The sequence below is a fragment of the Chamaea fasciata genome, unplaced genomic scaffold, assembly GCF_029207755.1.
Source record: "Chamaea fasciata isolate MVZ Bird 193981 ecotype frontalis unplaced genomic scaffold, bChaFas1.0.hap1 SCAF_22, whole genome shotgun sequence".
In the NCBI taxonomy this organism is placed as follows: Eukaryota; Metazoa; Chordata; class Aves; order Passeriformes; family Sylviidae; genus Chamaea; species Chamaea fasciata.
In genome coordinates this window covers 1,085,703-1,113,419 of record NW_027094107.1, presented here as the reverse complement: position 1 = coordinate 1,113,419, position 27,717 = coordinate 1,085,703, and the positions used below count along the sequence as shown (strand labels likewise).

The following is a 27,717-nucleotide window of genomic DNA, read 5'->3' as shown; positions in this document are numbered from 1 at the left end:
TGGAAATACACCCATGACTCCAGCACAGAGACTGTACTTAGGTAAGTGCTACTTTGAAGTTTTTATTTTTTCCTTAAAATGAAACACAGGCTTTACCAGTTCCTTTTAGAGGTTAGGCTAGTGAATGTTACTTCAGAGAAAAAAAAACCCCTCATGGTATTTTCTCCAAAAAAACCCCTATGCAAGTCAAGTGCTCCTCTAGAGGCAGAAACACAAAGGCCACTCATTATTTCATAAACAATTTTGAGTAAATGTTTTGTTTTAAAAACAGCACAGCAGCTCAAAATCAAATTAACTATTCAGGGATCATTTTCATCTTGCTACCTGGCTGCTCCATCTTGAAAAGCCATTATTAAATTGCCAAATTAAATGTACAGCAATTAGAAATTGCAGTAGACAAACTAAATGCTGAGCTTGCAGCCCTCCCCGTACAGAGTTACATTATCAACACGAACAGTGCTGCATGCATTTAAAACAAAAATGTAACAAGTAACTTTTTCCTACTACGGTTTTGCTTCCAGGGTTACTTAAAAGGGATACTAAAAGGAAATACAATTTTTTTCCCTCCCAGTTCTGCACTTAATCCCCTTTTCACCACCACCTGGCTATACACAAAGGAAAAATTATTTTTTTAAAAAATCACCAAACAGTAGAATGGGCCAATAGAGCTGATTTAAATTTTATGTAGAATGCTATTTGAAGGGCAAGCATGTTTAGGGGGGAAAAAGGTGCAATTAGCAGGAATTATTCTACTTCCATTTCCATGCTAAAAGCTTTTGCTGCTTTCTCACAGAAGGCTGGAACAGCCTTGTCCCACGCGAGTGCATTTCTTCAGTCCAGGTTGTGGGATAGCTAATTGCCAGGAACATTACCTGCCAGTGATTAACAACCACTCATTTTCATGTGTTTAAATGCTTTTATTTTGTGCAAATTAACCACCATGGCCACCACCGTATGTGCAACAGCTTTCACAAAACAAATCTTACAAATATACAGCAATATACAACAGATCAAAACATTGTTCTTACACTTTCCACAGGCACAAAACCTATGCACTATGAAGTCAGACAGAAGAAACACAGCTATGACAAATGTGACCACTAGAGACGAAGCAGCTTTGTTTTGCAAAATCTGAGAAAGTCAACTTATTTGAAACATTATTATCCCCCTCCAGTGACCCTGTGCCCCGTGTTTACCTGAGTTGTGATGGCAGCCTGATTCAGTGCTGCAGCAAGAACCAGGCGCTTCAGTGCAAGCCCTCAGACACACACAACATGCCTTTAGCCACAGCACGTTTTTTCACATACTCCCTCTACTCCCATCCAAGCTCTTCTCTGCACTACAGTACTTTCCTCTTATGCTTTCCTAACCAACTAAAGCAACACCTTGTCATCTTATCAGTAGCATAAACCTAAAGAGAAACATGAAACTTGAACACAGTTTGATCAACTGACTCGACTCTCAGAGAGAGGGTAACATTTACAAAACAGTATTAACAAGAGCTGGCAAAGAGAACCCGAGGAGGAGCCTCCAGCTCCCAGATTTACATTCCCTGAGGTGCATCAGGAGGTGCAGGGTTGGGGGAGGCCATGTAGCCGACCTGGGGTGGTGCTGCTGAGCTCCCAGCCTTGGCCACAGGTGGAGAATTCCCATGGGGAGGATTTACTGGGTGCCAGGTGCCAATGTAGCGGTAGGCAGGAACCACAGAGTCAAAGCCAGGCAGGGGCTGCTGGCTGAAGGGGTCTGACACCACGGGGTAGTACACTGGCCCATAGGACAGGGCTGGAGGCTCTGTGCTTTGGAAGTTACCTTTAAAAAAAAGGAACAAAAAGCACATTCACACACTCCAGCCACACTGATGGCCTTTTTACATAGGCTTTCAGGAGCCTGAACGCAGCATTACTCAAATACAAACCATTTCCTGATGCCTCCAAGGGAACTTGGTGGACTTCAGCTTGCCCAGCATCAGGGAAGAGCTGAGGCACTGCCTGGTCCAGGACAGGAGCTGGCTCAGCATAGGCTGGGTAAATTTCCACTGGAGATGGAGGCAGCACTGGCTGCATGTACATCATGGAGGGCCAGCAGCTCTGATGGCAGTACTTGCAGGAAAAGGGAAACACATGGTCATGCATACAGCCACACACTCTCCAGCCCTCCTCCAGCTACTTTCAGATCTAAAGGTAGGAAAAAGGGAAGCTTTTTCCTCCCTAGCCCTTTAAGACATAAAAAAAGGCAAAAAAACCCCATCAAACCAACACAGCCTACCAGGAAAGATCCTGCAATACCTGCAGCAAGAGCCACACTGCTGTTGTGTCAAAAGCTTTTACAGAGAAAGGAGGTTCCCACTTATTAACTTTGTCACATTCAGAGATTTTTCCCATTTCTTCAGCTGAAGGAGTTCATGTTGCTGTTTTTACTTCCCTGAGCAGCAGCACTGACACTGCACTTGACCACTGCTACAGAGAATGCTTCAGCAGAGCAAATTTCCACAACACAGAAATGCTGCTAACCAGTCTGAGCTCAGCTGCACGAGTCCTAGGAGACCCCACCCACACCTCTCTAAGTGGTCTTTGATGTTTGTTTCCTGGCTGCTTAAGGTGCACAAATTTGAGTGCACAAATTCTCTTAACATTGGTTCAGGTTCTTCCCCTTTCTTCATAGAAAGAATATTTATCCAGCCTCAAAATATTAAAAAAAACCCCAAAACAGCAAAAAACCAAAAGTAAAACCAAAAAACCACAACCCACAGTAGAACAATTAATATGGAGTACTTTGCATTTTGAGGTAGAACTTTCCTTCCTGAGCCATCTCCACCAAGAAAGTCCGTCCGTGTTAATAGTCCAGTGCACAGAATGCACATTTAGGACACTTGAAAGTTTTGAAAACATCAGTACATTTGTCAGGAAACCCAGCAGTTTTTGCAGGCGATTTGCTATACTCATTCAAAAAGCACTTACTTGCAGTCCCATATTAAAATAATACCGCAAGATCTTTGTATCTGAAATTAAAGGACAGAACATTGAAGAGCAGAGGAATATAAACCAAGAAGCAAAAGCAACTTACATTAAGAACATTTTATTTGAAGTTATTCTTACTAAATGAGTACCAGTATTTCAGCACAACCTTTTCTTTAAAATTTCAAGGGTAAAGAATGTATCTTAAAACTACTTTAACAACTATTTATGTTCATCTTTTTAACTAAATCCAGTCAGATGTCTGTGCAATGGCAGAGCATTTGTCTGACCAATTAATTATTTAATTCAATGACTACACCAGCTTTAATTTTGGTTCATTCATCTTGATTACTCAAGTGATAACTCGGTTTTTTTACAAGCCTCCACTGTCTAAGCAACTAGGACTTAACACAGAGCAATCCTAAGACCTTCTCACCAAACCTTGGGGTCCCCAGCTGTTACATTAAGCTCAGTGGAGGCAGGAATAAGGAATATATTCCTTCCTCATAAGGGTACAGAGTCTTTTACTTCTGTCTTCCCTGTACTGAACCATTTGTCCCCAGCCAAGTAAATGATATGCTGAGAAACAGTCCCAGGTGTGTGAAGGGACTTTGAAACCGCTCTCCAAAAGCAACAGGGTTTTGAACTTGGAAACACATTTCCAACTGTCCAGAAACCGTGAAGCAGCTTTAAACCTTTAAAGCTTACCCACTGAAAGGACAGGGAAAAAAAAGAGGGTAAGTGTTTAATCCCATGAGAGAGTTCTGGGACTGTGCATGAGAAAAAATTGATTTCTTAGATTCCAATAGAGATTTGCTTTGAAGGCTCAGGAAGAGTAAGTGACCTATTCCACAACAAAGACTTTGAGCTCCCAGCTGTACTAAAGCCAAGGGAAAGCAGGGAGACAACTCAAAAGGAGCCACAGAGGGATTAAACTCAGCAACACCTACAGAGTGACCACATTCCATCTCCACAAATACCCACCCTGCCCCAGAGCAGGCCTTGGCTCCTTGGCTTCCCTGCCCCATCTGCCACACTTCCCCAGCCCTGCTCTCTGTGGCATTTTGTGTTGCTGTTTGCTGCAGGAAGGCAAAAGCATCAGCAAAGCAAACCACAATTTTAAAATGCACGAGGATTTGTTCCTTTGTCACTGCTGCCAATTCTCAATTCTTTTACTGTTCAGCCCCATCTATCAGGGCAACAATCCATGCAGCTGTTTCAGGAAATGCACACATATCCTTAGTTCTGGAAGTGTTGGTGGTCTGGCTGTAACACTGACCACAGACAAAACAGTAAAAATACTCCAAAGACTTACACAAATAGGAACTTTTCAGTATATAGCTGAAATTACATCCAGAAAATTTCGGTGTTTTGTTAAAAACCCAATTTTGTTCTTCAATTGTTTATGCAAATCTATGCAAAGCAAGCATAAGAGCTGAATGAAACAGCTGCTTCCATAGCAGCAATAACAGTACAAAGGAATTGCTGGGAGACTGAAGTGACAAACTGACACTGGAAATACTGACATCTGTGGAGTGATGGAACAGAAGTCAGTACAGTAGGAGAGCAGTTTTTGTTTGTATTCCTCTTTTAGATGTCTGGAAATCAAGTTCATCTTCAGTAAAACATGACAACCTTATGAAGCAACACCTAAGCCAAAAAAAGTTGCCCATCCTGACATGAAAATATAAAGACCACATTGATGCCTGATAAAAAAATCTCATCTCCTGACAGAGTTTTTACTGTGCTGATGGGAAGCTCTGGCCAGTACCGAACACATTGTTTCTGGAACACAGTCATTTCAAGCAGGCTTTTATCAACAGCTCCTTCAAATACAGGGCACCAGGCAAGGTCAGGACACCTGAAGTCACTGTGTTGATGAACACATTTGACAAGTCCTAAATGCCATTAAAACAAGATACAAGATGCTATGAGAACTGGAATAAATGCAGGTGTAAGTAATGCTAGAGCCCACAGCAGGATTTCCTCCCAGGTGCAGGACTTCAGTCTGTTGGCAACTCCTGCTCCCCATCTATACCAGGCTGGTGTCTTTAGCAAAGCACACACAACTCCAGGTCAAGCACACCCACATACTTCACCCTGCCCTACTCCAAACCTGCTGGGCTTCTTAACTTCAAGGCCATACAGATTGTACTGCAGCAGTGTAACATAAATGCTACATGTAATATTATTAACTAATAATCTTTAAAATTACTACAGTCTGTGCCAAGAAGCACAGGGCCAATACGATGTGGACTGTCTCAGCTGAAGAGCTCCAGGCAGGGTCTGGAGAGGTTATTAATCCACATCCACTCCAGATTCTCGTCAGCACACTTAACACCCCATTCTCCCAGGTGGGGAAAGCCTCAGTTAAGGGCATTCAGCTAAAGCTGGAAAGCACAACTCTGATGTGTGGATGGGATCAGTGATGGTACCACAGCAGGGAAGGGGAAACGGAACAGCCAAGATTAACAAACCTTGGATTTGAGGGCACAGTGAGACAGCGGAGTAACTGCAGAGCATGGCAGCAGCCCTGGGAGAGCAGCAGGCTTGGTCTCTGCACTCTCACTGCTGAACAGCTGACATGGACCTTACACACTGTCCCAGCTGATGGCAGCGTGTGTGACAAAGCTACACACCCAAGGAACAACTACCCCAACACTTCAGCCCTGCTTTGTAATACAACAGAACTACAGCTTGGAGCCATAAAGGAAAACAAACAAAATACCCCACAGAACTGTGCAACAGCACAGCTTATAAATACACAATTCTTATTTTAACCACTTATCAGAAAAGTGATTATTCTGCCACAAACAAGTATGATATAAGCCAAGCACACTCTCCCTGGGCTTTATTTAAGGTGCTGTCTAGAGCTGCAATAATCACATATTTGAGTCAGACAAACTTTCTGTTCAAAACTGGGAATGAAACTTCAGCATAAGTATCTGTAATACTATTTCTCACTCCCTGTGAGTTACAGAGAATCATTTCTTCTCACTATGTGTTCTCACTTGGTGTTCTGCTAAGCTTCCAAGGAGAACACAAGTCAGAAGTGTGCTGGAGAGCAGCAGGAGTTAAAAAACAAAACACCGTCATTACCTCGAGGCAGATCACTGCCACTGGGATCACAAGAGTAAGCTGGAAGAACAGCACTGGCTTCTCCCACCTCACTCACTGGAGGAAGAGGAGTTGAATAAATTGGGAATGGCACCGAAGAAACTGCTGCAACGGGAAAGGAAACAAATGTCAGCCAAAAAGTCAACTTTGCCATGGTATGTCAAACGAGTAAGGTGTTAAGTAACACAATTCAGTATGTACTTTGACACCTCAGTGCCCCTAAATACAGGCTCTAACAAAATTCCTTTCAGCAATCACTTGGAAAGGTGTCCGGAAGAAAATTTAAAAACTAGATGGGAAGGTTCAATCTCTCAAGCCTTAACTGCACTTTATCTGCAAGCTGTATACCCCAGTTAAAGGGAAAAGGTCTTTTTCAATAATTTCTTCATATTAGAAGGCAGGCCAGACTTCTAGTACAGAGAGTTATGTAAGAACAACAGAGAACAGACTAATCATTTCAAGTCCTCAAAAGTGTGACAGTAAACCCACAAGAACAAAGAAAGGTCTGAGACAAATCAGGACAAAAATCTTCTGGATAGACAAGTGTTAAATATTCATTTAGGTGGCCCACACCTCTACCACAGCAGCAGGTTGGCACCAGTGAGCAGACAGCCTTGAGAACCGTGCTGACTAAACTCTCATGCAGAGTAGAAAAAAAAAAAAGAGATAAGAAAAGTGAGACAGAACTGAGAAGAATGGAAGGTGGAGATTTTTTCGATGCTAAATGGAAAGTTACAGAAGACAGGAGAAGTGCTCTTTGCAAGAAGGAAAACAGAATTGTTACGTAACTGCCATTTTCCAAGAGCAAAGCAGGTACAGCACCTAAGGTGGAGGATGCACCCTGTGACTACCCACAAACCTGATCTCCCTGCACAGAAGAAACTAAGGGTCACAAAAATGAACTGGACCCTGAAACACCCCAGACAGTGACTCCTGGAAGTGAGAGTGTTCTAGAGGCCTGATACCTCAACTCAAGAGGGAAATTAGCTGTAAGAAACAGGAGCTGCACTGAACTCTGCCTTCTGAAAAGAATTTTCTAGCAAACATTTGGCATTAATCATTAAAGGTGGTAAGGGGGGAACCCAAAGCAGAGACCTCCAATTCCCATAAAAATTCAGGGGCAACAGCCCCTTCAAAATGAGAAGTCAGCAGCCAAGTTACAACTTCGTAATTTTAAACCAAAGGACGTGACACCTTTCTTTTCTTATGCCTTTTAACACTTGTTTTGGATGGGGGGAGGAAGGGAGGGGAACATGTAACTGAAAACTTGGAAATCCAAGTCCACAGCTGCAGTCTGTACACTCTACCTGGCCTCCCCACAGAAAAGGGAGATACTATGACAGGCTGAACTGCTGTTTGTGGGGGAGCTGCTGTTATGACACTGGCTGGAGTGGAGGCAGCAGAATTTGAAGAGAGACCTGTAGCTGGAGCAGTGTAAACATCTGTGGAGGTGGAAACTGTTGCAGAGTTCACCAACACCTGGAAAAGAGTCAAGAGTATTCGACAGTCTGCCTCTGCAACTGGCTTTGACAAAGACTATGAAAATACCACGTACTTCACAAATTCTCACTTCACACAAACCCATCTTGTAAATCCTAGCTGTAAAGGCACTAACTATCCAAACTCCCTAAAAATTGGCTTGAAAATACCGGTTTAGAGTTGCAGACACCTGCAAGGCATTGTCTGTTTTGCCTGTATTTGCAGGGAATTGCGTTCTCTGCTGCCAGAGGCTGTGAGGGGTCCCCACAAAGTGCCACAGTCCAAGCAGAGTGGTCACCTCTCTGCAGGGCCACCACAGTGAAGTGTGAGATACAGCTCAGAGTGCCAGACACTACCTTCTGGGGATAGCTGTAGGAAGCCACTTCATCTTGAGGTGACACCGAGACTGCCCCTTCTTCCTGAAGGGATTCCAAAGCAAAGCATTGGTTCATTTATTTCAGTGGCAAAGGAGCCACAAGGCACACACACCACCCCCCTTTTTTTAATTTTTAAATTCATGGACTATACGCCCGGAGTGTCTTTTGTAGCTCAGCTAAACACAGTTTTATTCTGACATGCTCAGGACTGCTTTCACATGTACTGTGGAGCAGCAAGTGACTAAAGATTTAATTTCAAATAAAAAAAAAAAATTAGAAATTCCTAGATAAATTCTACCACAGATAAGATAAGATCTCTCCAGTCCCGCAGAAGAGGACTAACATTAACTGGACTATAACCTGAAGGGTGGCCTGATAAAAGCAAGTGCTGTCTGGAGCAGAGAAAGAAAAGTAAACAGCACTCAAATACACACTCTATCTTTGCAGAGGAAAAGGTGGAAAATCATTAATGTATCCAGTGCAATTCAGACTGTACTTGCAGACTCAGATAAAAACCTCACTATTCAGGGAGGAAAAGGATGGTGAAAATATAAAGGAATGTTGATTTAATCTATTTTATGAAGTCTCTGGCCTACTATGCATCCAAGGACAGTTTCCATGAATGCCACACACCTCAAAGATCTCAATCTTTGAACAGTCTGTGAATAAAACTTACCAAGTTTGCTGTAGGTTCTGCTGAAGTAAACACTGTGGTATTTTCACAGCTGGGATCTGGAGGACATAGGCAAAATTAATTGAAAAGAGCTGCATTAAATCTAATCCTTCACAAACTTACAAAAAGGCCACAATTTGAGTGTATTACATTCACCAAATATTCTATCAGTAAAGCCTAAACTTTTACTCACCTGGAGGCACATAAATATATTCTTCATGAAATCTCCCTACAAGGAAGAGAGAACAAGAAGTTTTGATTCAGAGGGGAAAAAAAAAAAAGGAGGGGGGGCAAAAAAAGCTTAAAGCTGGAGTTACTGCAATTACATGTCAGTGCATCCATTAATAACCTGCTTCCAGTATCATCTCACTTTGTCTCCTTTAGGAGATGTAAGGAACCTACTTTTGACAATGAAAAGCACATTAACAAGCTCTTCTTTTTTTTCTTTTTTCGCCTATCAATCCTTTTGGAACTCACCACTTTCACTTCCTTCTTCCTCCTCCTCTAAGGCACTCAGGGTCTGCTTGCTAGATGGAACAGAGCTTGGACTTCTCCTTGCTACCCAAAATGCCCCTGGACCATGGACAAAGGGAGAAGGGCTACTGTGGCTCTGCAAAGCAAAGTCAGAAGCCCACATTCAGAAATAATTCAGAACCTTTCCATGCTCAATAGATGGACACACAGAAACAGGCAGGCAGACCCAGACTGCTGCAACCAAAGCTTACTAGAAGCATCATCTGTGTGTCCATTCCAATGCAATAAATATTTCTTTCCTTTTCCTTCTGTTCTGCCTTGCATAATTAAGGCAATTTAGAAGCTTTACCATTGTCCTATGCCACGCAGCCAAGCAGCTCCCTCCCAGAACTCATCCAGCTTTATCCCAAGCCCTAATAAAGCTGCAAAGAAAGGAGCAGACCCCAGACAAGGCTGCTACCCCAGACATGTATTAGTGCATTCCTCATTCCAGAGCATTCCCCCCACACCAGCAGCAGATCAGTTCATCAAAACACTGATCATCAAGGAGAAAGATCATCTTGAGTCACAACTGGTAGAACCAAAAGCTGGCTGCTGGCATAGACAGCAGTGTCTACACTAGGCTGACCCACACAAGCAACCCTATTTCAGAGAGAAGCATGCCCCAAGGCTGCCCACAGCACCCCCTCAATGTTTTACATGCCCTTTGTTGCTGCACTGAAATCAGTCTTTAGCTGCACCCCAATTTAAAAGATCAGTTCTCTGAAGGAGGAATATAGGACTGAGATGCTGGAGTAGAAGAAGTTGATTCAGTCTTTTGTGATGGCTAAGGTGACACCCAAAACTCTCCTCAGAAGACACTGGCGACTAGGAGATGGATAAAGTGCTCAGAGAGGCTTGAAAGATTTCCAAGGTTGAAGCAGAGGTGATAAGGCAGAAGATTCTCCCACCAGGCCTCTAGCAGCATGGCAGAGTCCTCTGTGAGATGCATCTTTCCCCAGGAAATGTCACATTCCTTTACTAAACAAGACAAGGAAGAGACAGAGAAAAAGCTTTGGCATTGACAATAAAGTCACTGAATGAACATGAAAACCTATTCATTAGGAGCTGCAGGCAAGTCTAGCAAAGGGGGAGAAAAAACCACTGAGCTGTATTGATTTCACGTTGGAAAAAAGATTGCAGGATAATGTATCATTATTCCTTGGCACTCTTGGAGGAAAAATCAGAGCAAAGATTACAGATCTAGTACATCAGAGCAAAGAAAAAATGACTGGTGCTGAAACAGCCCTAAGTATACTCTCTCTGCCTCATTTAAATACAAGTCCAAGTCTAGTTAAGTTCACTGCTTCAACACAGCAAAAAAATTCAAACATACCACGTTTTGCAGTTTGTTTTTTTTTTTTTAGTCTGTTCTCCTATTCAGATACCTATGTATAAATAGGGGTTTTTTTTTTTAGCTTGGACTAGGTTTAGACTATACATGGAAAAAAAAAAAGGATTTTAAACTTTAGGAATACATTGCCACTTTATCTACAACTCAACAAAGAGACTGCTTTAAGAAAAGGCTAGGTTTGTAATCTTTTCCTGTTTCTGTAGCCGAAGAAACTCTGTCAGAAGAACATGTTAATCCAAAACATCACAACTACGTATTCATACAAAAAAAATCCAGGCTATCAATATCCAGTTTCTGAATCTTGCTACCCAAACAACAAATTATAGTGTGGCAAACAAGTGAAAAGCTTTCTCCCACAATATTTAGAGCTAGACAGACATGCACAGGAGGAAAAGATTTTGTTTTCAAACTGCAATAGAAAGGAGAAACATGAAACATTTATGAAAATATGCTTAAAATACGCTTAAAAGCAAACCAAGTGGTGCTACTGAGGATACAAAGAAAGAGAGAATCTAGAAAAACTGAGGTTTCAAGCAGGTTTTACAGGAACTAGACTAATTTCAGTCTTCCATTGTCACATTTACTGCTAAACCTTACTCCAAGAAAACCAAAAAAAGCTGCTGTATATTTAGGTAAACAATCACTGCGCGTTTAGTCTCCCTCTCCTCCTCTCTCTCTGAGAGGCTTCAGCTTACCCTTTGCTCATAACTCACAGGCAGCGTAGAAAAAGCGGTGTCATCATCTCCTTTGATTTCACAGAAGATGACAGTCTCTTCTGGCCCCTGGGGCTCCTCTGCAGCCCCTGGCACAAAGCTGTACTCCTTGCTCACACAAGGCAGCGGGCGCCGGCCAAACGAGCTCAGGGAATAAGAGAGGGATGAGGAGTCACCACCACCTGCACTTTCACCTGTTTGCCTGCTCAGTTTTAGCTCAGTTCTTTCTGCAGAGCCACAAGAAACCTGCTCTTTCACACTCTGCTGCAAACAGGCAATTCATGCCCCACCAGCCTCCCCAGTGCCTGGTAGAGCAATATTTAGTGGAAGAGGTTTTGCTGTCACTCACCTGCAGGACAAGTTGTCCTAGCTCTGACAGCCTCTCTTCCCTGGGCTGGGGTAAAATGCTATTTGAGGGCCAAGCATGTTGTATCTATCTATAAATCAGGCAGACCCCCCGAGTTTAAAGGGGAAAAGGTGCAACTACCGGAAGTGCCTCTCAGCACAAACCCTCTCCGAACCAGTCTGCAGGAGGAGTGAACAGAAAACAAGTGGCCAGCTCAGGTTTTCAAAGCTTCCTACCTGGGCACGCCGGGCTCACGGTGGTGCCTGGGAGGATTCTGCTGGTGACAGGGTTTGTAGGGGGCCATGGCTGCCCCTCCCTGGGAGCAGTGGATGGGAGGGAAGCGCCCTGAGGGAGCCCCATGCTGCAGCCGGGGTGGCAGCACTGGCTGTCCCCTGCTGTAAGCCACAGCCATGAACACTTCCTTCCCACGGACCTTCTTAAGCATCCTCTTCCGTGTTTTCATGTCCATTTCTGCTGTTTCCATTGAGGACAGAAAAGGTTTACACCTTAAACCTGAGTTTTGGTCTCAAATGATAAAGAGAAGAATTAGTATTTGAACCCATAGAAAATAAAGCCTGTGGCCTATTCCAGAAAAAGGCCATTGTAAATATGGAAACCACAGACCCTTCTTTAAAAGGATCAAGCAGGAATTCTACATGATGAGGACACAAGATCTGACATGCGAGTACCTTCCCAGCTTCAGCTGATCCAACCAGTACTCAGTGTTAAAATTTCTCTATGCAGGCTGCATTTATTTATGGACATAAAAAACCCTCATAACGCCTCCTCCAAATTAAACTGAACCCATATTTAAGTGGCTGGGGAAGCCCTGGTCCCTCTGTGCATCTCTGCTAATGCCAGATCAGACAAGTACTCTAGTTCACTGACATGTCTTTTAGATGGTTCTCAAGTGGCAAATTTGTTCTGGGCAATTTTGAGCAATACCAAATTTGCTTTGTGTATCAATGGATTTGCTCTTCTGCAAAGGCAAATTCATCACTGTCTGAAAGATAACTTTCAATCAAACCCCCGCAGTGGCCAAGTTTTAAATCAGAGGGTAAATTAAGTTGCTTCCAATATCCGAAGACTGCTACAGTTACAACTGTAACCTCCCGTACTTCCCCAGGGGGGGAAAGCTTCTGGAAGCCTTGTACAAACCTATTCCTGAGAAGTGTCCACCTGTTACTTTCTGATAAGCTCCTCCTCTTCTGTTGTGAGCCATGTTCCAAGCAAGGACAGGAGCCACTTGTGTCACTGGCTTTAAGTTTGCCAAAGGAACTGTGTGCCTGCAGGAAGGACACCCACGTTAGCAGCGCCCCAGGGATACATTCTGCACAACAACATAAGCTGAAGCAACACCAAGACAGAGGAAAATAGTTTGTGAAAATAAATACTCTGTTTTCTCTGGCACCAAGCACGGATTACTGCTGCTTGTTTAATTAGAAAAGACAAGCTAGGCTTTAAACACTCTTTATTTCCTGGGTCAAGTCTCTCTCCCCTACCTGCATTTGTGTGCCTCCAGAGGTACCCCTAAAAGCAGGGGACAACACAGAATTTTTGCAGGATGTTGTCAATCCCAGCTTTGGAGGAGGGTGAGTGATTGAACAGCAAGAGGGAAAGTGATTAGATTCACCAGAAGTGCCAATTATTTCGTTGCTTGGGTACAACATAAAAACTCCAGAGAAACCCAGCAGCAGAGGGCAATTTGCTCTCTGTGAATTCAGCCCAAACTGCAAAGATCACTTTTACATTCCAGTGAAGGAAAACTTCACAAAAAGCATTACAATAATCATTTTGGTCATTAGAAATCCAAGAGGAAAAACAAACCCTTCAACCAGAAAGAGTTTAAACTTGAAGTCATCACCAGGTTGCTTACTTTTCTGCCAGCTCCTCCACAAATACAGTCAATGTGTTGCTATCCTGTCCAACTTCCTGGATATGAGCATTGTAATACTTCTCTCCCGGTTCCAGACACACCTGGAGAGGGAGCAAGGGAAGCTCTAAAAAACCCCAAACTGCATCAGAATATTGTCCACAAACCACTAATAGCAAAGGCTGCTCCTACCCAGTCCCATGTTACTGAGCTGGCCCAGGAGTCTCAAATACTTCTTCAAAACTGCAACCAAAATAAAGAGCACTGTACTAACTTCAGGGAGGATAAAAAGAAACAAAATCAGTCTTGTGAGCAACTGAGAGGCAAGATATCTGCTCCCTAACTTATTTGTATCCCCTGTGTCCAGCAGATAAGTACCAAGGAAGACTGCTGCTTAAGAACTTGAGGAGAACAGAAGATAAAGTAGGAAGAAGAAAGCTCTGCTCAGTGAGAAACAAGTCACTGTGAATCATTAGCACTTCCTTAAAGAGTGATAAAAAAATACGCCCTCACTACAAATGACATCAGAAGACAAAGAAAGCTGACCTTCCTTTCAGCATCTCCTGTCCAGATCAATTCTACTCCTCTCTTTTTAGCTCTTCCCTTTTTACTTTATAAAAATATTTTGCTACTTCACTGGTGAGAGGGATAAGATTATCCAGAATTGTTGCTTAGCCCAAGTGAAAAATCTAAAGACAACTACATCAAAAGCATCCCCTGTGCATTTTGAGCTCTGTCTGGAACTTCTACACTCAGAGAATGTGGATGACTAGTTTACACTGAATCTCCAAACTGCTTTTCTATCACACTACCAACTTTAAAGGTAGACTTTAGAAAGAAACTACATTTAAAAGATCATCTACAGGGAAGAGAATGAGAAAAGCATTAGAAAAATCTATGAAGTCAAATGACTTCAAGGTTTAATCACAGTCCATTTAAAGTAGCTTGAACAATTTATCATAACTGGGTCTCCTTTGAGTACTAACCTGACACTTGTCTCCTAAATAGTACTGTCTCCCAGCAAACACCATGTAGTCAGTTTTTTGAAGCTCTAAAAATAAATGAATAAATAAATAAAAGGGGGGGAAAAAAAGCCTTTAAGCTACTTTTCTCTCTTCACATATCCTACAAGTACATCATGACAGCACCCGACTACAATTTATAGGCCAACTGAGTTAAATACTTCCTGTGCATACCCGAACATTCCCCACAGTAACAGTGGAGTAACTTTCGATGTTCTTACAATAGACCATAACCAGGCTAAGTCACATGAGACCACTGACAGCCAGATAATGCGGCAAGCAGCACTACTACAACACTGCAGCTTCTGTGGTGGCACAGGGCTAATCCTGCATTTAATACAAATCCTGGAATTAAGAATGTTGGACATCTCTTATCTTGCCAGAGTCCCGGTGGTACTTGGCAAACATGAAATGTCATCAGGAAAAGCTAACATTGCCTAAAGTCTCCTTGCTGTTAGATTTCAGCTTTTTTTACCCCTGTTCCTTGCCTGGCTTCTCTGCACGTCAGTATTCTACACAGATAATTGGTTACTGCACTCTGTTCCAAGAATTTTAATGATCCTCATTACTGATTACGCCGTGGTGAAATGCTGGAGTTCTTCAGCATGCAAAGCACTTTGGGTCAGACATCAAGTATCGCTTAAAAACTTATCTTTCTCGGTAACTTCTTGCTTTACAGATCAGCCACAGTGAGTGACAAAAAGCAGCCAACCTTTCCCAAGCCATGAGAACCATGAAATCTCTGCAAAATGTTCAAGCCCAGGAGGGCTGGGAGGCAGGAGAAAAACTCATCTGACAGATCTCAATGCTAAATTTGAAATCTTCATTATTATACGATTCTGGGGCCAAAATCGTGCTCTAAAAAGAAGTCTTTGCACACATGCTGTAACAAAAACCTCACATTTGAATGCTTTCCAACACAACAGAATGGCAACAGAGTTCTGTGCTCTGCTTTGAATCCTCCTATTTCCTGTGTATAGTCCAGAAGCAGCAGAGATCAGACCTTTAGCAACCCTGTACACCACTGTACAGTAGCAGAAGCTGGGTATTTTGTACTTTGAATGCCAGACAGGAAACCAAGAACATTTCCAACCTACAGCTACCTGCTGGCTTCACCTGTGTCCTTCACATTTCAGCTGAAGAAACAGGGGACTCAGATTCATAAATTTAATGCTAACCCTACTACAGGAAGAGTTTTTTGACTTTCCCCTTTCCAAAGATACCTTTTCTGCTGTCCAGCCAAACATCAAACTCCACATTTCGATAGATGGTGGAGTCCAGTGCTTTTAGCACTTTATAAGGAACAGGCATCTTTGGAGGATTTTCTGGAGGCTAAAAACAGAATTGGAATGGAGCATTAACAAGTGCATTTCATGTGCTCAGCACAGTCTCTATCCTGCCAGCATCTGTGCACCATTTAAAAAAGTACAGATGCTATTTTCCAAAGTTTTTACTTCCACTGTATTTCCCTAAAAACTAAAACTCAAGGGTATGAAAACAGGTCCAGGCAATCAGGTGCTGAGCAAACTGACTCTGGAGAACAGAAGAGGCTCAAGAGTAACACTTGGCACGTTCTGCACTCAAAAAGAATCAAAGGAAGCAAACCAGACCAATGAAGCCACAGCTTCAAAAGTTGGTGAGAATTCCAGTTATTGTATCTGAAAATTCTACTTCTGTAGAATTTCTAAAAGTATTCTGAAGCGATTTATATTACAGTCAAGACAAAAGTGAACTAATTTAAACCACATTCTGGGAAAAACAAACAGCAAATCAGGAAACATCTGCTAAGCTCCATCTTTTGGGGGAAATAAAAATCAGCTAGAGAAGAACTAGGAAATTTCAGAAAGGAAAAGAGCATTTCCAATTTAAGAGAAACTCAAGGGCAAAACCAAAAGACAAGTAGATGGAAGAAATAAGCCACCCACTTGTCAAAAAAACATTTTTTAAAAGTGGTAAAGAGAATTTAGCCCTTAGAATGGCAACATCATACAAAAGAAAAAAAAACCCCAAAAGCAAACCATAAGGATTTTTCCCCAAACTGCCAAACCTTTTGCTCTTCGATGCCTTGTTTGAACTTGATTTCCTGTGGATTGTCAGGGTCGTTGCCTTCCCAGTCACCCAGTCTAAAAAATTGAAAGTAAGACTACAGAAGCCACAACACACCATTTCTAGCCAGGATCAATATCACCAGCTGTTCATACAACCTGAAAAAGCACCATGGTGCCATCAAGTGGCACGTTTTGCCTTAAACACCAGCAAAGTGAAATGCAGTGCAGGAAAAGCCTTTTCCAAGCTTTAAGAACTTGACCTTTGCTTGTTGCAAAACCCACCTCTAATGAGGGCTACTGCTTCAATTAGGCAAGGATGAAGGTGATTCCACTGATTGAATTATTGCGCTGTCAAGTACAAGACACTCTGTGCCAGGTACCATCAAACCAGTGATGCTTCAAGCATTCAGAGGCAGCTCTCAAGACTTTCAGAGCTTTGGAGGCTTAGAAAACTAATAGGTCTCTCATTAAAAAAATAATAAAAAAGGTCTAATGAATAAGGAGCAATTTTACTTACAAATGAGCTGTCGTTTTACAGAGTAACAAAACTATAACACAGCCTGCAGCAGAGGATATTTAATCACATGGCACTTCCCAGCTCCAAGGAAAGCACACTCTCTTCCACGATATACTTGAGCTTTGTGTTTGTGTCATAGCATAGGACAGGAAGAGTTAATATTCCATAAAAATTCATAGAAACTTGGAAAAGTTGTTCTCTGCAAGGTTTTTGGGGGTTTTTTGCTTCCCTCTTACCAGATCCCCTTCCCAGCATACTACCTCTTTTCTGATGGATTTCTGGGCTCTTTTTCATGGAGACCATCAAAGTTTGCATCCTCACTTCCTACAGGACCACTGTTTCTGTTCTTCTTGGATCTACTTCGAAACACCTCAACTGCAGACCTTAATTCTTCCTCATCCATGCCAAACACATCTTTGTAGAGGATCTCATATAATACAGCTGAACAAACCAACACAAAGCTCGATAATGTGAGATCCGTAAGAACTCCTGCAGTTTTCAAGGCAGGCAGATCCTCAGATGTGATCTACTGTTACAAGGCAGTAGTGACATCAAATGCAGTTACGGACAGAATCATAAACTAACTCAGTTGGGAATAAGGGACTCCTGGAAGTCATTTTGTCCAACACCCACTTAAAAGGTAAAAAAATAAGTCAGTGCATAAAAACGTACCATAAATGAGCTTCCACCTCTCTTCTCCCCACCCCTGAAAACTGAAACAAACCCTATCTCTAAATATATGAAAACACACTCTTCCACAGAAAAATGATTTCAAGTTTACCCTGGCAAATGGCAGCATTTTCCTGAAATTGTTTTGTATACACAGAGTCATAATGGCCGTTACCGGAACAACACAGTAAAATCTGGGAAAATAAAATAAAAAGGAAGTTTTAAGGCTGGAATGACATAACCCCAAATTCTGATATCCTTTCATTCTACAGTTGACATCAACTCATCAAGAAAACAGTAAATATTCTCAATATAAACATGAAAAAGCTGTAGCATCAGCTCAAAACTGAAATCTAGGTAAAGTCTCTAAATAACTTTGTCTCATACAAAGAAAAAAAACCATCTGTACATCCTGCTGTATTGAACATGAAATAGGAGCTTGTTTCCAAGACCACCATTTGCTCATGAAGTAAAATAAATACAACCCATTAAATGTAGCACCCTGAGAGACACTATCCCAAGTGTCAAAGGCACACTTCAAGCTTCTCTGCCTGAAAGACCAGAAGAGCATTTACTTCTCTAGCCCTTAAAACCTTGCTTTTTAAGAAGCAGAAGAGATGCTTTCTGCAACACATGCATTGATACACCACATAAAGATGTCCTCCCAAACTTCATGGCACACAACCACAGCCAACTGCAACGGGCAGAAGCCCTGAGGCAGCTGTCAGCACACTGCCAGCAAGGATGCTTCCCAGAAAAGCAGCTCCCAGATGCCAGGACTCTTAATTCTGTGTGCTCTGTGGATTCTGCCAACACAAGCTCTCCTCTTGTGGTGAGGAGGAGCAACACCAGAAGGAGCTGCTGCCCAAACTCACAGTGTAATGACAGACAGCTGCCAACACTTAATGAGAGCTCTGGTGGGAAAGCCTTGGAGGGCAAACATGCATTTGGATCATGCTGTTTGATTTAAACTCAGCTCATTTTGGAATTAAATTAAGGTACACAGGAAACTGTGTAGATGAAGAAAGGAGCACACATAAATGAAGACAGCAGTGCTCATCAACAGATCAGTGACAGCTGAAGCAGCACAGGTTCAGAGCAGACTGGCCACCTTGGCAAATCTAGCAGCCTACACTGAAATCCACACTGCAGCAGCTTCACTGGCATCACACCTGAAGTAGCTACACAACTGTGCACCCACATCTACACAGCTCCAGAAAGCACTTGAGGGGTCAGATGCAAGGTAATACAACGTATTTGTCCTTTATGCTCCTTCCTTTGGCCCCCAGCAGTAGTGCTGATGTAAATAAGCTGATACAATAGCTCCCATTCTGAACTGGGATCAGTTTGTAGCTCACGAAAATCAATCAGTTCATTACAGTCATCCCTTCCCATTAACTTCCCCTTTTCAGGGAAAAAAATTGCACAACTCATCCAGCTTCAGGAAAAGTAAGAAAACAGACTAGGCAGGGGAACAGAAGGAAATTGCCCTCACTTCTACTGACCTTGTCTTGAAAGCCATTGTCTGTAGCATGTGTGGGTGGCTTCCCGGGGTACCGGTACACAATGAAATCCCGCCTAGGTAAGCAGAGGGAAAACAACGCTTGCGAGAGCACACTTTCAGTAGAGCCATGTTATGAAGAAGCTTCCAGGGAGCAGTTTAGAGCTGTTGGTTCACAGAAAAATCAAGCAAAGCACTTTTCCTAATAAATGAATGCTACCATAAAGCCACAGCCAGGTGAGCAAGCCCATCTTAAGGGGATAATAAAAATTATCTGTGAAAGACCATGATATTTACTCACAGATCAAGTCAAATACTTAGGCTTAAAGAAAGGTGCTCAGACACTGAGACAATCCAGTCTAAGTGATTTAGGCACCCTGTGAAAGGACTAGAACCTCAGTAATTCTTACCAAACTTCAGCTGTCCCTTTAGTACTGGGACAAAATGAGACTGCAAAAGGAGGCTTCTATTTTCTACCACTAGAGAGCCAGACAGTTCTGTGTTACCTCTGAAATAAAAACCAGCGCTTACACACCATATAGGGCAGATAATCCTCACTTCTGGAGCTTTCAACAACACCTACATGAAGAGTTTCAGTGCTGTAACTACCACACAGTGTTTCCACTGCACACAGCTCTTTGGCTCTCCCCATTTTCCAGTCTTCAGCCACTAGAGGCAAACACTCGACATTCAGGTTTAATATCAGCAAAAAGATAACAAACAAACATCTCTGGAAACTGACCCTGCCCCTAATCCCCACTAGAACAAGGGCTGTGACGGCACCAATTATATGCCAGTTAAGTTTTTTAGGGAAGCATTTCTCTTCATATTTCACACATTCACTCCTCAGTGGCAAACACAAAGGAAGTTCTGGGGCCAGAACCCCCATACCAAGTGCAAAACAAAGTAAACCTTAAGAAAGGGGTACTTACTTGTACATCATTGATAAAGCACTTATTTCCAGCTGGCCAGCACTTTCCTATGCAAGATTATGAGATTATGTGAGATAGCAGAGGCATCTAAACATCAACAACTACATTCCACATTTCTGTAGTATTAAAATTCTGTACTATTAAAACACCTATTCAATTTGCCTGTTAAAGCAATAATGCACTGAAAGTTGAGATATAAAGATTTGGAGGAGAGTGGAGTAAAAGGAGTCTGTACACAGGGTGGCCACAATTAGTAAAAAATTAGTAAAACTGAGTTGCTCCAACATATCACTAGATAAAATTTTCTTTAAACCCACGTTTGTTTCGGAAACTGCTGCATTCACCAAGGTTACTGGTTGAAGACTAAAGAAATAGACGTTTGAACAGTAAAGGAAGAAGAAGGGGAGTGTAAAGCCTGACAGACATTCCATTTAAGGTACACTCCATGTATTTTGGTTTTTTCTTCTCAGAGAAGAACTACAGTTATGAATGAGCTTTTACTGTCCAGCCTCCAAAGACTGTTCCTCTGCACCCATGCAAATTCCCCACTAAGACTGGCATTATTTACACATGTACAGTTTATTCACATTTATTCAGTACAAACTCTTAGTATTATTTATGCAATTGCTTCCCAAAGATTTGGGTCAATCTAAGAAAGTCCAACAAACTCAACCACATTTTAAATAATTACTTAAACACTTTCCTGTCCTAGTCTCTTCACATTTAAATCTCTTAAGTCTTAGATCAGGCTTACCTTGGGATCTCCTAGTCGTTCTAGGTATTTCTCAAACGAGCCTTCCACATACTTTTAACAAAACAAGAACATAAATATAAAAACTTAGGCAGTTAGAAAGCAAAGTTAAAATTAAACCTAAACACTACTTAACAGCTACCAGCTGTTAATTTGGAGGAGGCAAAGCACATAGAACATAGGAATGACTTGGGGTATCAACATGAGAACTCCAAGAGATCCTAAAACAAAAAATTAAGGACACAATTCCAAGCAATACTCAAGTCCCTCCTGTAAATGTGATTTACAGGGAAAACAAACAAACGCCAAACCACAACCTCCAAAAACCACATCAATACCCTACAAACCCACACTGGACACACACTTGTACCTCACACAAACTGCCACAGACTAAACCATCCAAAAACCCCATGACTTGATGTCATTATTCCAGGATTTCCCACCATCTTTCAATATTCGTTTCTTGCTCCAACATCCTACATATTTCCCACCTAAGTTCTGCAATGGCTGCTCCAGAGAGTATGCTACACAAGCAACTTGCCCTACTCTCTATGTAAGTTTTAGCAGCTTGCTTGTTTTCAGGAACTTCAGAACCAAAGCCAAATAAAACCTGTGCAACTACAACTCAAAGTAAGGAAGCAGTCACGCTGTCATTTTTTTTTTCTGTGTTTCAAGCGTGGCAGAGCATCATGTTCACAATGCTTAGTGCTAAATAACTGCGACCCCGTCCCGCAGCAATTCCCAGCTAACGTACCCAAGCTTACATACAGAGCCCACGGTACTTACGGATTCAAACCTAGACTGGTGCTGCCTCATAAACGAGACGCAAGCTTTCCTAACTTCTGCGTGATGAATCTGAGATGAAAAGAGCTGGAACAGTAACGTTAAGAGAAGACATCAAGAGTTTGATCTATGCCTGGCATAATTTCTCCAGACTAACGCCGCCACCACAGGCGGCGGTGCAGAGGCTGGGGGACACCCGGGGACACCGGAGGCTGCGGGGAGCCCAAGCGGCCGGAGCCGGTCGCACCCATCCGCACACATATTCCCACCCATCCCCGCTGCCGGCACCTCGCTCCGGGCCCCCGGCCAGGCGGAGCTCTCCGGGGGCACCCCCGGCCCAGCCCCAGCCCGCTCCCGGCCTGAGGCGCCCCGCTGCCCCCAGCCCCGGCCGGCCGCGCACCTTCTCCGAGACGGCTCGGAAAAGGCAGGAGGCGTCCTTCGCCGTCATCTTGCGGTACAGCCCCAGGCTGCCCAGGTACTCGTCCATGGCCACCTCGCTGAAGGACTTCTGGCCGAAGTACTTCTTGGAGCCTTTGTGCATCTTCCCGGCCGGGGCGGCTGAGGCGGGCGCGGACAGGCGGGCGAGGCGCGAGGCGCCGGGCGCGCGGCCGCTGCTCTTGAGGAGCGGCTGACGAGGCGCCGCGCCCACCTGCGGGAGCGCCCGGCCCTCAGCGCCGGCCCTCAGCGCCGGCCCCTCGCACCCCGCCGGAGCTGCCCCCGCCCGGCCCGTTTTAGGCTGTTTTAAGCCAGTTTTTAGGGTGCCCGGCTCCCGGCGTGGGTGCGCATCCCAAGGTGCGGGAAGCGGCTCCGGCCGCACCTGGCTTGGCTAAGATCGCTCCTTCAGCTTCGTCTCTCGACCGCAAAGAGCCAGCGGGAATATCAGTCCAACCTCTGCGCTCCCGGGCTGGAGGCGAGTTGCTAGCAGCGGATTTGAAATAACTCCACAGCAATCGTTAGGGGAGTGAAAAATCTTAGTTGCTCCTAATCGAGTATTTGGGGCAAATTTTGGGGTGTTGGCAAACCTGACCCTTTGCACAGCTGCGTGGCTTGATTTATTCCACCTGGAGCCCTTTGTGCTTGATTTGAATGCCTCTGTGTTCATTTAATTTCCTCATTAAAAATGTACTTTACATCAGATGGGCCAATTCAGGAATTTAATTTTCTTGTTTTACACAACAAAAGCACTCTCCCCCCGCCCCCAAACGAATAATGTCATTGTAGGAAGGGCAATTAGCACCAATTATGCGTTTCTAAAGGTCCAGAGCATTAGAAGCCCAAGAACATGCATGAACATTTTAAAGCTTAAGCCCCTTTTGGTTTTCAAAATACGTACTTGAAAAAAAAAATCGATGTAACATCAACATCATTTTCAATTTCAATACTTCAAATGGGAAGCTCTGATCAGCCTCAAAGAATCCCAGAATGGCTTGGGTTTGCAGGGACCCTAAAATTCATCCGGTTTTAACTCTCTGCCATGGGCAGGGACACCTTCCACTGTCCCAAGGTGCTCCAAGCCCTGTCCAACCTGGTCTTGGACACTTCCAGGGATCCAGGGGCAGTCACAGCTGCTCTGGGCACCCTGTGCCAGGGCCTCACCACCCTCACGGGAGAGAATTCCTTCTTCGTGTTTTATCTAAATGGGGAACACTGTGTGTGCAGAAGTCCAAAGGGATGGGTTATGATGGGGCGACACCATGCAAAAGGAGCAATTGTATTGCCAAGCCCATTCCTGTCCTGTGTTTTACTCTTTGGGTAAATCACCCAAACCCACGGCAGCAGTTTGGCCGCAGGTTTGCACCTGTGACTTTTTTCACCTGGATTCACCCCATGCCTTTGGTCCTTTTGAGGCTTAAATCTCTCACTTTTAAGCTCTCTTTTCAGTCCTCCTGTAAACATGAAACAAGAGCTGAAGACATTTGCAGATCATCACAGGAACATCAACAAAGACAATTTATTTTCACCTGTACTTGGCAAAATTGTCAAGAGAGCACTGTGCCTATGCCATGCCTGTAAAGAAGTAGTTTAGCTTGTCCTCATCGCTGCAATTACCATCCCAGTGCAGCTTTTGTGATATGTTTGTCCATGCAACCAGACAGTTCATACTCCCTCCTTATTGGCATTGTACTCTTTTAAGCATAAAGCTGAATGAGTTTGGCACTTAATTGGAAGCCATTCAATATCAGTTAATATTAAATGATTGAGTGTTTGGCCCGGCTGGCAGATCTGAAGTGTAGGAGATGAGACATTTTATTCCAACTTCTTTATTTTTCAGTTTTGTTTATTGCAACCCAAAAACTTCATCCAAGAATGAAGCAAACTTTTCTGGCTGTCCAGGAGGAAAAGGTTTCAAAGCTGACAAGTTCATCGACTGCAGCGTCTCCACGAGAGTGCTGTAAAAACAGAACAATAGCAAAAATTAAAGAAGATCCATCCCACAGGAATTTTTTAAATACAATTTTCTTTCTATTCATCCATCCATAATTCTTCAGCATGGAAATATTAAGGATATGTATGGAAAGGAAAAGAATGCACAGAGCAGCAGGCCCCAGCCAGCACTGGCTCATAGGCAGCATTGCTGAGAACACACTTCCATCAGCTTTCAGAGACAAACTCAACTTTTAAACTTTTTAATCTTCTGTGGTTGCAATGCTGGGAGACTGAACAAGATCTGAGGCTCTTCTCCATAAACCATAGGAGGGAATCCATCCTATTTGAACACACGGCAGAGTTCTCCCCTGATCACAGAGCCAGAAAGAACAGCTACATCAATCTGCTACTTGCTATTATCAGGCTGCAAGTAAGGCTCAAATGCTTGGCACTGCCCAACACAAAGAAATAAAAATTCCAAAGCTGACAGAAGCACCAAGATAATGAGTTTAAGAAACTTGCTCAACAGAAATGAATGCCAGGCCTGATCTGTTCAGAAAGCTCTTCTGAAACATATGAAATTCTGCTAGCAGGCCAAAGGAACAGGATGCAGACCAAGTAATGGGAGTTACATTTTCTCTGCCTTCAGTTTAAAACTCATCTGTTATTTTTAGAGTGGAGTCAAGCACAAGAGAAAACAGTAAGATACAGTCAAAACCAGGAGAACAAATAAACCCAACAGGAGTCAGGATGAACTCTAAAACAAAAGCAGCTAGGGGTCTTGGTGATGGTGGGATTTTTTTCATGTGTTGTTTGCTTGTGGGGTGGGGCTTTTTTGTGTGTTTTTGTTTGTTTGGGTTGGGCTTTTCTCTTGAAGTGACAGGCAGTAGATCTGTGAAACTCCTTGTCAGAGGGAATGCTGGATTCAGGAAGTTTGGTTAAAAAGGCAGCCTGAATAAGTACTTGAAAGACAGAGGTACTTAAAGTTACTAACCGGATAATATCTGCTTTATGAATCCCCCTGAATCAAAGTGTTTTTCTTCTTCTAATCTAAACACATGTACCCTCAAATGGAAAAAAAAAAAAAAATTAGAAGAGGCCACGGTCAAAAGGCTTGTTAAGTGTGATAAATTACTCCCTAGTGTTAGTCTATTCACTCTGGAAAACCTAATATCCAGATGGAGATCACAGAGAAGGATGTACATTTCCTTGTTACATTGTCAGTTCTGCTGTCACATGGACTGAATGTTCTTGTCCAGCGGGAACAGCCATACCTGCAGTTACAGTAGAGGACACAGCCATCTCTGTGGAGCTGTCTGGCCAGCTCAAGCTGATGGTTGTCCATCAGCTTGTCATTTATTACTACTATTAGTGGCTTTCCTTTCTCCAGAGTCTCCAGGCAGCTACCAGCACCTAGGAGAGAAACAGAAAACATGCTGAGAGATAAACTATCCCCCCTACTTGCTGCTGAAACAGGGGAGCCTCTTGAACAACCCAACTCTAGCTGTGGACCTCAGCATGCCCAGCCAGCCCAGACCCGGGGAGATTTCACCCCACCGACCTCCTGCCGGTACCTCCGGGGCCGTACCTGCGTGGCTGATGACCAGGTCTGCGCTCTGCAGCTCCTCAGCCAGCGACTCCTTGAAGCGGAACACTTCCACCGCCAGGGCCGAGCTGCTGCCGGGCTGCGGCTGGGGCAGCGAGCCCCGGCCCACCTGCAGCACCAGCTTCTGGTACCCGCGGCTCTGCAGCGCCTGCGGGGCACGGGAGGGATGAACGGAGGGGATAACGGGGTGGGGAAGATGCGGAGATACCGGGTGGGGGGTGTGAAGAGAGGGATGGAGAAGAGGGGGCAGACGGGGGTGAAATGAAGGGGATGAGGCGGGGATGAGTGAGGGCTGCGCCCAGCTCGGGCACCGCGGCGCCTGGCCCAGCTCCCGGGTACCGCCACCCCGCGCCACAGACCGTCGCCCCTTTCCTCCACCAACACTGGGCGCTTCTCCCCGCGGCCCCCCCCGCACCGCTCGGGCCCCCGCAGCGGCGGCGAGGGCGGGGCAGCTCGGGGCGCGCAGGCGCCAGCCCCGGCAGGGCAGGCCCGGGCCGGAAGCGGAGCCGGTGTCCCGGCCGGCTGACCTGCAGCGCGGGCGGGGAGCGGGCGGCGGCGATCAGCTCCTCGAAGCTGGTGGTGCCCACGGTGACGAACACGGACTTCATGGCCGCCGCGACGGGCAGGGCCGGCCGCGGGGCCGCCAGGGGGCGCCGCCCGCCCGCGCAGCGCTCCCGAAATGGCGGCCGGGCTGAGGGGAGGGACGGGACGGGACGGGGCGGGCAGGAACGCCTCCTTCCCTCCCGGGCCCGGCCCTCCTGTCCCGCCCTATCTCTCCTTGTCCCTCCCTATCTCTCCGTGTCCCTCCCTGTGCCCTGCGATCGCTTCTCTTCGCGGTCCTTGCCCTCCCGTTTTGTCCCGCTGCCTCCGCCCAGGCGGGGCAGGTGCCGCGGCGCTGTGGGGTTTTTCCCCCACGGTGCCACAGCAGCAGGGATGGTGACCGCTCTAACGAGCCCGGCAGCGTTTAGAGGGGTAGCCAAGGCTGTTTCAGGTTTTTAGACTTTCAAGGAGGAGAGGTAGAAAAAAAGAAATAAATTTGGTAAAGGGATTCGGAAAGTTGTGGCCTCCGCGTGTTCTTTCAGCGTTGGGGACACGGACGAGTCGCGGACAGCCTGTCTGGGTGTGTTCAGAATTGCCAGTGCCGGAGCAGGGCCACCGCCACCTTCCCTATACAGACCGACATTGGCACAACCCTCCCACACTTACTGAGCGAGTAACACTTCTGCACCAAAATTATGAATGTTAAATGTGTTAACACAGTATTGTTAACTGAAGAGTAAGAATGACCTGAACAGTTGCACAAACCGAGCTGGCAGCTTTGTTTCTTAATAGTAAACATAACACAACGCACAGTACTACGAAGATGAACCAAAGTTAGGCATCTAAATCTATTTATTCCCTGAATTAAATTCAACAGATGAGGTCACAACTGTGTACACAGTTGTGTTTATAGAGAGTTCGAAGAAAGATGCAGCTGTCTTGCGGATACCTCTGATTGCCATGTTGATGCCTTGTTCACAATGCTCATTAGCCCCCTGTTGTTTCCACTTAGCATAATGAGCTGAAATGTATTTTAATTTTTTGATTAAAGCAAGTAGTGCTGACGGCAGAAACTGTCGGGGGGGGGCGGGGGGGGCGGGGGGAGATGCAGTAGAACAAAACAACATTGGTGTCCTGAATGCAAAGGGACTTAGTGGCTCTGCCCAGCCTCATCCTGCTCTTGCTGTTGTCCCTCAGGAAAAGGAAACTGGGAGCTGAGGGTGCCCACAACACGAGTAAAGACCTCAGCGACAGGGCACGGTCTGGCAGTGACAGGTCCAGTGACCAGCCAGCAAAGACATTGACACAATGTCAGCCCAGGAAACCCAAACGGCACTTCAGGAATAGGATCAGCAAAAGACACTCACAAGTCACCTCTGTCATCCCAGCAGGGGAAGGACACGGTTAGGTAGGTCCAGAGGAGGGCCACAAAGAGGATCAGGGGCTGGAACACCTCTCCTGGGAAGACAGGCTGGGAGAACTCAGGGTGTTCAGCCTGCAGATGGCTCCAGGGAAACCTTAGAATCCCTTCCAGTGCTTAAAGGGACTCCAAGAGAGCTGGAGAGGGGCTTTGGACAAGGCG

At 44.6% G+C, this 27,717-nt stretch overlaps 2 protein-coding genes across 13 annotated transcripts; both read right to left on the bottom strand.

The window, feature by feature from the left end:
* Positions 1-908: 908 nt before the first annotated feature.
* Positions 909-22,607, bottom strand: LOC136300212 (UDP-N-acetylglucosamine transferase subunit ALG13-like). 12 transcript variants are annotated; one of them, XM_066202435.1, is made up of 23 exons: positions 22,023-22,607; positions 21,626-21,709; positions 20,843-20,893; positions 20,089-20,135; positions 19,161-19,233; positions 17,768-17,849; positions 17,247-17,475; positions 16,469-16,544; positions 15,645-15,753; positions 14,386-14,450; positions 13,403-13,503; positions 12,685-12,812; positions 11,763-12,051; positions 11,163-11,325; positions 9,078-9,210; positions 8,794-8,829; positions 8,604-8,659; positions 7,907-7,969; positions 7,379-7,550; positions 6,054-6,176; positions 2,958-2,998; positions 1,916-2,099; positions 909-1,809 (listed from the first exon to the last, which is right to left on the bottom strand). In XM_066202435.1, exons 1-23 carry the CDS (start codon positions 22,161-22,163, stop codon positions 1,544-1,546), a joined length of 2,712 nt encoding a protein of 903 aa, XP_066058532.1. In that variant the 5' UTR covers positions 22,164-22,607; the 3' UTR covers positions 909-1,543. The 12 variants fall into 12 exon arrangements, with proteins under 12 accessions (XP_066058532.1, XP_066058538.1, XP_066058539.1 ...); XM_066202441.1 differs by having other exon boundaries at positions 7,490-7,550; XM_066202442.1 differs by having other exon boundaries at positions 6,054-6,173; positions 7,490-7,550.
* Positions 22,608-23,867: 1,260 nt separating this feature from the next.
* Positions 23,868-26,318, bottom strand: ALG13 (ALG13 UDP-N-acetylglucosaminyltransferase subunit). The gene is made up of 4 exons (XM_066202448.1): positions 26,123-26,318; positions 25,578-25,743; positions 25,264-25,402; positions 23,868-24,012 (listed from the first exon to the last, which is right to left on the bottom strand). Exons 1-4 carry the CDS (start codon positions 26,201-26,203, stop codon positions 23,901-23,903), a joined length of 498 nt encoding a protein of 165 aa, XP_066058545.1. The 5' UTR covers positions 26,204-26,318; the 3' UTR covers positions 23,868-23,900.
* Between the last annotated feature and the right edge of the window lie 1,399 nt (positions 26,319-27,717).

What these genes read in the sequence shown, in the direction of transcription:
- ALG13 (XM_066202448.1), bottom strand. Translation starts at nt 26,203, where the DNA reads ATGAAGTCCGTGTTCGTCACCGTGGGCACCACCAGCTTCGAGGAGCTG. An exon ending in GCTCCCCGCCCGCGCTGCAG is followed by an intron (nt 25,744 to 26,122) that starts GTCAGCCGGCCG and finishes CGTGCCCCGCAG; the next exon opens with GCGCTGCAGAGCCGCGGGTA. An exon ending in CCTGGTCATCAGCCACGCAG is followed by an intron (nt 25,403 to 25,577) that starts GTACGGCCCCGG and finishes TTTCTCTCCTAG; the next exon opens with GTGCTGGTAGCTGCCTGGAG.
- LOC136300212 (XM_066202435.1), bottom strand. Translation starts at nt 22,163, where the DNA reads ATGCACAAAGGCTCCAAGAAGTACTTCGGCCAGAAGTCCTTCAGCGAG. An exon ending in ACAATGGCTTTCAAGACAAG is followed by an intron (nt 17,850 to 19,160) that starts GTCAGTAGAAGT and finishes TTATTTTCCCAG; the next exon opens with ATTTTACTGTGTTGTTCCGG. An exon ending in AAATGCTGCCATTTGCCAGG is followed by an intron (nt 17,476 to 17,767) that starts GTAAACTTGAAA and finishes TGAAAACTGCAG; the next exon opens with GAGTTCTTACGGATCTCACA.